General features: G+C 59.4%; 1 protein-coding gene across 1 annotated transcript; it reads left to right on the forward strand.

Moving 5' to 3' along the window:
* Positions 1 to 6,658: 6,658 nt before the first annotated feature.
* On the forward strand, positions 6,659 to 8,975 carry CDKN1A (cyclin dependent kinase inhibitor 1A). Its single transcript, XM_065649598.1, has 2 exons — positions 6,659 to 7,064; positions 7,612 to 8,975. The coding sequence occupies exons 1-2, from the start codon at positions 6,662 to 6,664 to the stop codon at positions 7,659 to 7,661; spliced, it is 453 nt and encodes a 150-aa protein (XP_065505670.1). The 5' UTR covers positions 6,659 to 6,661; the 3' UTR covers positions 7,662 to 8,975.
* Positions 8,976 to 9,295: the final 320 nt, after the last annotated feature.

A 9,295-nucleotide genomic window follows, 5' to 3' on the forward strand; every position in this document is an offset into this window, starting at 1 on the left:
ATTTCCACTCTGCTGGGTCCGGGGTCTCATCAAAATGCCTTCATAAATGGAGCGAACAAGGGCTGTATATGGCAGGGAAACAGTCAATTAACACGATCTGAGTTCTTTTAGGGGCAGAGTTAATCAAGCATTCAGCGTTTTGTCATTCTTGTCTTTCTTTCCTGGGAAAATCCTATTAGTATAAAATCACTTAATTGGGCACTTCAAAGAGCTGATGGGAAAACAGTCTTTGCTGGGATATAAACACCATTCAGCCGAACACTGGGCTCATTTAGACTTTTGCTGGAGCGTGAGTGTTTCATTAAGAGCCTTCGCATTTCCCACTTAAAAGAAAAAAGCTTGTTAGTAGAGATAATAATAATAATAAAAAAATCTTGGAGATGTGAATCTCGCTTAAGAGGGTTTTTACTGCTGGAATCCGTGGGATTTGGGGGCTTTGTCCCCAGCGGAGCCTCTGACCCGTCTGGTGAGCGAGTGTCAATGTGCTGCCCTGAGCACAGCGATTTCACACCTGCCCAGGTGTCCCTGCCAGGAAAAGCTGTTTGGGGAGGGACAGAGTCACCTTGTGTCCCGTGGGAGGGGGTGACAGCCCCGGCCTGGCCTTTGGGGTGTAGGACGGTGAGTTTTGCAGGACTGAGCCCCAGACCCCATGCGCTCGTCCCCGGTCTCTGTGCCGGGGTGGAGATCCCGTGGTAGTTCCCCCATTCTCAGGTTGTTTCCCTGCGTAGAAATTCAGGGGTTTGCAGAGCTTCTGTTTATCCCACCTTGCAAAATAAGAGTGTGCCCTGATCTGTCATTGCAGCTCCATCCCGAGAGGGCTGAAGGGCACCCATCTGCCCAACTCTGTGCTGTTTCTTCCTCCTAAAATTGTTGATCTGCCAGGAATATTACGTTTTCCCCCAAAAAACCACTTCACGCACACCTTCAGCCACCGAATCTCCAAACCTTCTCACTGCTGGGCAGAGCTGGATGAAGAATGACACGGATCGCTCCGTTTCCGCGGTCAGCGCTGGCAAGCTTGTGTCTGGGAAAACATTTTGAGGTCAATTATATGCTTAGATATTAATGACATTTTGTATCTAGCCTTTACAAAATCCTTACATGTTCACGTGCATTTAAACCGGTTCTGAGCTCATCAAATGCGCCGCGATCCTTCCTTGGCACGACGTTTGGCTCTTCGCTTCGGGGTCGGGATTACCCGACGTGGCTCCGCGTCTCCCCGTTCTCCACCTCCTCACCCACGGCCGGACCATCCAGACCCTCGTTTCTTCCCCCAACTCAAACCGTTCTCCGTGCTGAACCTCCCGCCCACGTCCCCTCGGCTGCTGGGGCTGCTCCTCGTGTCCCCAGAGAGGATGAGACCGGGTGTCGGAGCCGATGTGCTCGGGCACGTTCCCGTGATGAAACCGCGGCCGCGCCGGCGCTGGGGACGGGCTGAGTCACGCACAACGTGTTTGCATCCGCGTCTGCAGCGGCGTCCTCTCCCCTCCACGTCTGCTTGCTTAATATTTAATATTTTCCTTATTTAAGGAAATTTCTTTAATGTATTCCTTTTTGCTTCCAGGCATTAGGATGGGGTTTTCAAGCAAATTATAAGGACGGATTCTCCCAGGTGGGGGTTTGGACATCCCTGGGGTGCCGGGGACAGGGGAGGTGGCAGCTCCGACCGCGGCTGTGAATGGTGAGAAGGAAACATCCATCTGCCCTCAGCGCTGATCCTGGTCCCCGCGCCTCCGACCTCCCCCTACTACGTGTTGTTGGGGCTGAACATGAGTCACCTTTGGGATTTTTTTTTTTAAGTTCCTGTACTGCCTTCTGTATTAATCACACTTTTTTTTTCCCCTTTTTTTTTTTCTGGTGATGCCGCTGCAGACTTGACCATGGACTCCCTGACCCAGCCCCTGACGCCGTTCCTCTGCCACTTCCCATTTCCAGTAACCCCCTGAGGTCTCCCCAGCCGCCGTCGCACAGTCAGGGCTCCCAGCGCGGGGGCACGAGGAAGACGAGCGAGAGCCGAGTTTGCAACAGCCCAAAACGTGCCTCCCCACCCCAGGGTGCAGGCACCAAACCCCCACCCCACCAAAAAAATCACAGAGATATTTACAGGCTTGATTTCCTAAAGAAAAAAAAAAGTCTGATTTATTTTGTGGCTGGTTTTGCCCCGGAACGTGTTCCCCGTGAAACTGGGGATGTTCGCACCAGCCAGGCTGGTCGGTATCTCGCATCACTTTGCTTTTTTAATCCTCCTCTTGCATCAGCGGTTACTGGAGTTTGCCGCAGGTTGCGCAAGCGAGGCCACTCCTTCCTCTGCCACTTCGGGCGCTCATTTAAAAAGCTGCTGCTTTTGACATTCTCGTTCCCTTTTGCATATTCAGGGGGCTTTTCTGGATTTTTTTTAAAAAAAAAAGCTTGTTTAAGCGGTGAGCATGGCAAATGCTGCTTCATCCGAGGGTCCCGGCTCACAGCTGGAGGCTGCGCTGCCCAGGGGCTGATGCCCATTTCGGGCTTCCCTTCGGTGCCCATCGCGTCTTCCTCGCATCCCGAGGGAGCGAAGCACCAAACTGCAGCTGGTGCCGAGCCGGCGCTTGGCGACGAAACGATCTGCTACGGTTTGCGAGGAAACGATCTGCTACTGCAGCCAGCCCTCCGCAGTGCGGCTCTACAAGCTGCTCTTTGCAACCAGGGGCAAAACTCATTCCTGCGACAGCTTCCCTGCGAGGAAAGGCTGTTCCAGCTCCTCTCCCTGTATATTACTGATGGAAAGACAGGATGAATTTGGGAGCGTTTGGGTCCAGACCCCAGCTTTGCCAGGATGGTTTTTCTGCAGTGTTGATGTTAACGTAGGATGCTTTCATGTTCCACATCACCCTTTCTCCTCTCCTCCCCATCGAACCGTGCCGGTCCGGAGGCAGCCAAGGGGCTGAGCAGCCACCACCGACCCAAACACAGCACCTTGGCCGGGCCAGCGCCGTGGCGGGCGGTGGGTGACGGGAAACCCTCCCGCAGCGCCGGGCAGCCTCCAGCAAACATGCCCAAACATATTCTCCAGCTGCTCGGCCGCTGGGAAGCTGCCGGTCCAGCCGGGCAACACACGGGTGTTTTGCACACCGAGGGTCCTGCTCAGCACCCACCAGCTCCAGGGCCTTTGGGGGTGCCCGGGTCTCCCAAGTGACCGCTTTAATTTGGTCTTTGTCACTCGGAAGCGTGTTGTCACCTTGTTGTGCCCGCAGGAGCCCGTGTTTGCACCCTTGCTGCCCCAGCTGTGGTGCCCGCAGTGCCCGGGCAGTTCACGCCGTGCTGGGAGGCTGCTGCAGGACACGGCCCCCCGTGCCCCGGCACGACTCCAAGGGCACCACCTCTCGTGCCGTGGGGCAGGGACAGACCCACGGACAGGGAACAGGGGGTAGGTGCCCTCAGTCCTGTCAGTTTAACCCCGGCAGCAGCTGCCCTGGGTTCAGACCTTTCCTGCCTGTGCATTTGGACGTGTTTTCCAGATAAGACACAGATCCCTCCAAATCCTCCCCGCAGGTTCCTGCAGGACATGCACGGACTTGTTCCTCCTCCTCATCCCTGCCGGAGACCCAGACCAGCAGATCCTTCCCCAAACCATTTTTCTGTGGCCGCAGCCGGGTGCTGAGGGTTCGGCTGGGGAAGCAGAGCCAGACCCCGGTGACAAAATCCAGCAGGAGAGGCCAGGGACAGCGTGCGCGGCCCAGGACGGGGTGAGCGGTGCCCGGGGACCTGCGGAGCATCATCCCGGAGTGGCTCCGAGGTTGGCACCCAGAGAAGCTGAGTCTCCCCTTCCTTAATCCATTGTCCCCCTTCCCCCAGTGACCGGTGGGCAGGAAAGCTGGGGGGCGGTGGGGACCCCCCCCCTCCAGCCAGCTAAGGTGCTGCTCTCTAGGGCATCACCCCATGGGGAGGGTGCACCCCTGTGCCCCTGATGGGGGGTCCCTGTGCCCCTGATGGGGGTCCCTATACCCCTGATGGGGAGATCCCTCCATCCCCCGCTAGGAGGGGTCCTGATAGGGGGTCCCAATATCCCCCTAGGAAGTGGGTCCCTGTATCCCCTAAAGCGGGGGGTGGTCCCTGTACCCCCGATTGCCAGTATCACTTTATCCCTGAACAGTGGGATCCCTGAACCCCCTGGAACGGGATCCCTGAACCCCGTGATGGGGGGTCCATGAATCCCCTACTGGGGGGCGTCCCCGCCCTCGGTGACCGGGGTCCCAGCACGTCCCGACCGCACACGCTCCCGGGAACGGGGAGCGGGATGGGGACGTGTGCGGCGGCAAGGACGGAGGCCGCTGCCCCGGGGGCCGGGCCGGGGCGGGAGGGAAATCCCGGGTGACGCGGTGAGCAGCGGGAGGCCCCGCCCGCCCGCCCCGGTATAAAACGCGCGGCCGCGCCGGCACCGGCTGCCGGGAGACGCGACGGTGAGTGCGGCGGCACCGGGGCGGCCCCGCGGGAGCAGCGGCCGCTGGCTCCGGCCCTTCCCTGCCCTTCCCTGCCCGTCGACCAGGGGGGTGTCACCGGGGGGGGGGCGCCGGTGCCCGGCTCGGGGATGGGGAGCGGGCAAAGCCCCGCAGCGGGAGCGGGCGGCGGCTCCGCCCCGGTGGCCGCGGCCCCAGGGCGGGGGAGGGAGCGGAGCCGCTCCCGGTGGCGGGGCCGGGGGCGGTCGTGCCCGGGGGGTGGGCGGTGGGGACCCCCCCAAGCCCGGGCGGGCGCGGAGCCCCGGTCCGGTCCGGGCTGCGCTCGCCCCCCGGCGGTGGCGGGGCGCGCTGCGGGGCGCGGCCGCGCAGCCCCGGCGCGGAGCATCCCTGCGTGGGGGCGGCCGCTCCGCGCTCGCGATGCGGATCCCCCCCCCCGAGCGCTCCGGAATAGCCCCCGCGGGCTCACCGGTGTCATGGGCGGGCGGTCTCTGCCCCTTCCCCCGCGCGGGGCTCCCCCGGCTGCGGCTCCATCCCCCCCGCTGTGGGTGCTCCCAGCCCCTCCTGCTTCACCAGCTCTCCCCCAACTGGTGTAACTGGTCCCGGGTGTTGGAGGTGCCTGTGGGGCTGGCGAGGGGGTGTGTGTGTCCCCGGGAGCGCCGTCACCTCCCTGCCCAGCTGGGTGAGGTTTTAATTCAACCGTGCACCTGTGTCACCTCCTTAGACAACTCCTGGGGCTCCTCTCCAGCTGGGCTGCAGGAAACCTTGAAGCTCTGGCTTTGGAGAGGCTGCTGAAAGCAACGCCAGCCCCGTGGGAGGGAACGGTGACCTGGCCCTTGTCCTTCCCTATTTGGTGGCTCTTGGCAATCTGCACCCATGAGTCAGGGCGACGCTGTTATCTCCAGCGTGGGGCTCCGGGTGGCACCTGGGCTGTGGCGGTGGCCCCAGGACGGGGTGATGGTGGCCCCGGGACGGGGCGATGGGCGCCCGATGCCAGCGGGGAGGGCTGGTGGGTGGCCGGTCAGAGTGTCACAGCTTGTCCCCCACCCGCTACCTGCCAGGGCTTGCCTGGACATGCTGGGACTTGCCTCGGAGTGAGGTCACCCTGTTCGTGCGCTGCCAGGAGATAGGAAGCTGGATTTCTATTTTTACTCGGAGATGCTCAGTCTGGGTTGGGGTGGCCCTGGGGATGGAACGTGGCCCCACCAGCCCCCCAGATGGAGGGTCTGCAGCTGCCTGCTGGCACGCTGTGTGTGGGGTGTGCCTGGTACTGTGGTACAGGCGATGTGGAGGGGCTGGGGGATGCTGAATTTGGGTGGAAATATTTCCTACAGGAGGCTGAACACCCCATCCGTGGGGATGATTGAGGATGCAGGGGTGCAAGCCTGGGGGTCTGTTGTGATCCTGGCTTTGGGGGTCCCAGGTTGTGCAGGCAATGACAAGGCTGTCTTGCACACAGGGATTTTATTTCTGTGAATATTTTCTTTTTTCTTTCACCCTTGCTGCTTTCGCCCTTCCCCCCCCCCCCCCCCATTTAGTCTTCCTCCCATCGTCTCGCCCTTTTTTCTTTTTTTTCTTAGCAGATTTAGCGAGCACAGCTATCTAAGCAGGGTCAAGCCTTAGCTCTGAAAACCATCGAATTCTGGAGTGGTGTTTGCTCTGATAAGGAGGTTCCTTATAACCATGAGCTGTGCGAGGGATCCGTCAGCCCCACATGTGTGGAAGGGGGGACTGCTTGAGGGAAAGGCTTTGCCTCTTACTGTGAAGGTCAAGGCTTTTGGCACCAATTTGAAACAAAACAAACAAACAGGGTCTTGTCTCTGGTTACCCAACAGCTTCTTGCAGCTAAAGAGGGTGGTTAACAAAGTGGTCAAGCTTGTGGCATGTTCTTGCAATTGCTTAAAAGGCTTCCTTGGGTTCTCGAGGTGAAGAAACTGGCCAGAAAAACATCCTGTTGCTTCACTTGCCCGTGTGCCAACTTGCCTTGTGCCTGCGTGGAAGTGGGAGTTTGGCCTCTGCCCAAGACACCAGTAAAATCCCAAATACGAGTCCAAAGTGAGCGCAGGCGGGTAAAGGTCCACTCCGGGCTGCCTTGCTTTAGAGCCCAACCCGGCTTGTCTCACCTTGGCCACCGCCTGCTCTGCCATGGTAGCAAATGTGCCAGCCCTTGGGCTTGCTCGTGGTTTGCCCAACAGCCCGTAACCCGCCGTGTTTTCCTCGCAGCCACCACGATGCCCCTGTCTCAGAGCAGGGCCAGGCAGGTGCCGTGCAGCAGCAAGGTGTGCAGGAACCTCTTTGGCCCCGTGGACCACGACCAGCTCCAGAATGACTTTGAGGACTTTTTGAGGCAAAACCTGGAAGAAGCTCAGCAGCGCTGGAACTTCAACTTTGAGACGGGGACTCCCTTGGAAGGACACTTCGAGTGGGAGAGGGTCTTCTTGGATGACCAGCCACCCCAGGAGATCCACAGCCTGGTCAAGATCACCGGCAGTGAGAGCAGGAGCTCCTTGGTCCACAAGGTCTCCCCCAAGGACCGTCTTGGCAGGATTTGCCCCGAGGAGTCTCAGCAGAGCTCGGAGATTCATAGGGCTGGTTCCCTGAAGAGCTTGAAGCGTGGGCAGAGCACCATCAAAGGTAAGGGCTGGAGGCTTGGTGGCACTCCATGCATGCTTGGTGGCACTGCTGGTGTCATGGCTTCCCTGGTAGGGACAGATGGAGGGGACGTGGGTGCCAGAGCCCTGCCTGGCTCCTGAGCACAGGGAGGGACCACCCTCCATGCATCGCTCTCCTGGGAGAGCAGAGTCCATCTTCCAAGGGGAAGAGGCTGCAAACTTGGCTGCTTTTGGGTTGCTGGAGGTTAGGCGGGGGCTCACATTGGGCTTTTGGGCTTTATAGCTGAAGATGCCCCAAAATAGTTCATGACCCTCAGTTCCCATGGCCTGAGCCTGTCTCTGAGGTCAAGGGCTGGGGTGGAAGGAAATGCAGGTGAGACCAAATAGAAGAGAAAGTGGAGACCTACAGGCTCTTCTCTCCAGGAACACATGGCTGTGGGTGGGTAGCTCTAAAACCGAGTCCACCTGGGCTGGGGTTTGGGTGCTTCTCTGGGGACACCTCACTGTTCCCCCCGCGCTGCTCCTGATGGGCTGGGGGCACTTTCCAACACTCTTTTTCTGCCTTCCAGACTTCTACAGCTCCAAGCGGAGGATCGTCCCTGACAAGTCCAAGCCGTGACCTGGCGGCACTCGGCTCTGCCGACACCGACGTGCCCTGGGGGTGTCCGTGGCTTTTTTCCCCCCACCCTGGACTGTGTAAGCTGTCTGTGTGAATCAATGTAGTCTATAGTTCCCTATTTATGAGTAGCTCGGGGGTCCTGAGGGGCCTTCACTGTGTGCAATGTAGAGGAGTAGCCCACGTCGAGGGTCGTAGCCCCACGGAGGGGACAGAGAACTGAAACGGGGCTGGTGGGACTAAGGTGTTTCCCTGCCTGCAGGCAAGAAAGCGTCTTCTGCCCTGTGTTGGTGGGACCCAACGCCCTCCTTGCGCTGTCCTGCTGCGGTCCTTCCCCTGCCCGCTGGCTGGCCACGGAGGACACTTGTGTCCCAGCCACCTGGTGGCACCAGATACCTTTAAGAAAGGGTCACCCACATGGATCGCAGAGCCCTGGGACAGCCTGACCCCGAGGCCACCCTGGTTGCTGGCGCATGGTGGTGTCCTCTTCCCAGCGGGATGGACCCGGGGTGGCAGGTCCATGCACGGAAGCAGAATAACAATGACACGGGGGCTGCTCCTCCCCACGGCTGCTTGCGGGAGGAAACGCTGTCCCTGGGCAGCCCCTCCCTTCAGGTGACTCACCGGTGCCGTCACCCGTCAGTTGGTGACAAACCCGCTGGAGGTCCCCAGCGCTGGGCTTATTGTGGGACCAACACTGCCTGGGAGGCTTTGGGGTTCCCTGGACTCTGCTGACCCAAAATCCCACTTTCTTACCTGGTTCTTGGCTTGTTGAGTGGTGCTGCTTGTCCTCCTGTTCCTGCCTCCTTCAGCACCAACCGGGCTGGGGACCCCCTGCTCTGGCTGGGCTGGACTGCTCAAGGAAGGAATCCTGCTCACCAGCAAGGATGACATTGAAAGATGAAATTGTAGCTTTTTTTGTTTTCCCTGGACTTTTTCTCATTTGGGGTTGGAGGGAGGGAGGACCCTCACCTGGCTCTGGCTTCGGTGGCTTCTGGGACCAAGGGATGTCCCGGAGCAAAGGCTGCTCGGTCCCAGCGCTGAAGGATGAGTCCCTGCTCTTGCAGGACTCGACGCTGTCAGGTCTCAGCACTTTTGTGGGGTTCATCTCCTGCTCTGGTGGATTTGGGCTCTGGAAACTGGTGCAAGATGGTCCCAGGCAGAAAAGGGACGGGGTCAACCTCCCGCCTTGCACCGCCATGCACTTTGCTGTCAGAGAAGCTGGCAAGCTCCCAGCACTAAATGTTTATTTATATATATATTAAAAAAATAACTGCTATTAAGTCTATGTGGGGAGGGAAGGGGAAATCCCTGTTTGTCTGTAACTTAACTCTGAATAAACACTTGTGTAAGGGAATTGGTGTCTCTGTGTTAATGGGAAAAACTGCGCTGGGTCTGGCTGTGGGAGGAGGATGCTCGGGGGGCCTGGGGGTCACTGTGGGGGTGCAGCCCTGGGCTGGGGGGGCAGAGGCGGCTGCAGCACAAACTGGGCTGTGGGACGGGGCTGTCACAGCCCTGGGTGGAACATCAGCGCAGCTGGATGAGGGGCTGGGGTGGGCTGAGGGACCCGCTTTGCTCAGAGCAGAGAGGAAACAGCTGAGCCCTGAATTTGCCCACAAATGCCCAAGTGTTGCACC

This window comes from Caloenas nicobarica, chromosome 21, assembly GCF_036013445.1.
Source record: "Caloenas nicobarica isolate bCalNic1 chromosome 21, bCalNic1.hap1, whole genome shotgun sequence".
Classification (NCBI taxonomy): Eukaryota; Metazoa; Chordata; class Aves; order Columbiformes; family Columbidae; genus Caloenas; species Caloenas nicobarica.

Bases quoted from the DNA above. Each gene is read 5' to 3' on its own strand.
- CDKN1A (XM_065649598.1), top strand. From the start codon at position 6,662: ATGCCCCTGTCTCAGAGCAGGGCCAGGCAGGTGCCGTGCAGCAGCAAG. The intron at 7,065-7,611 runs GTAAGGGCTGGA...TCTGCCTTCCAG, and splicing joins TGGGCAGAGCACCATCAAAG to ACTTCTACAGCTCCAAGCGG.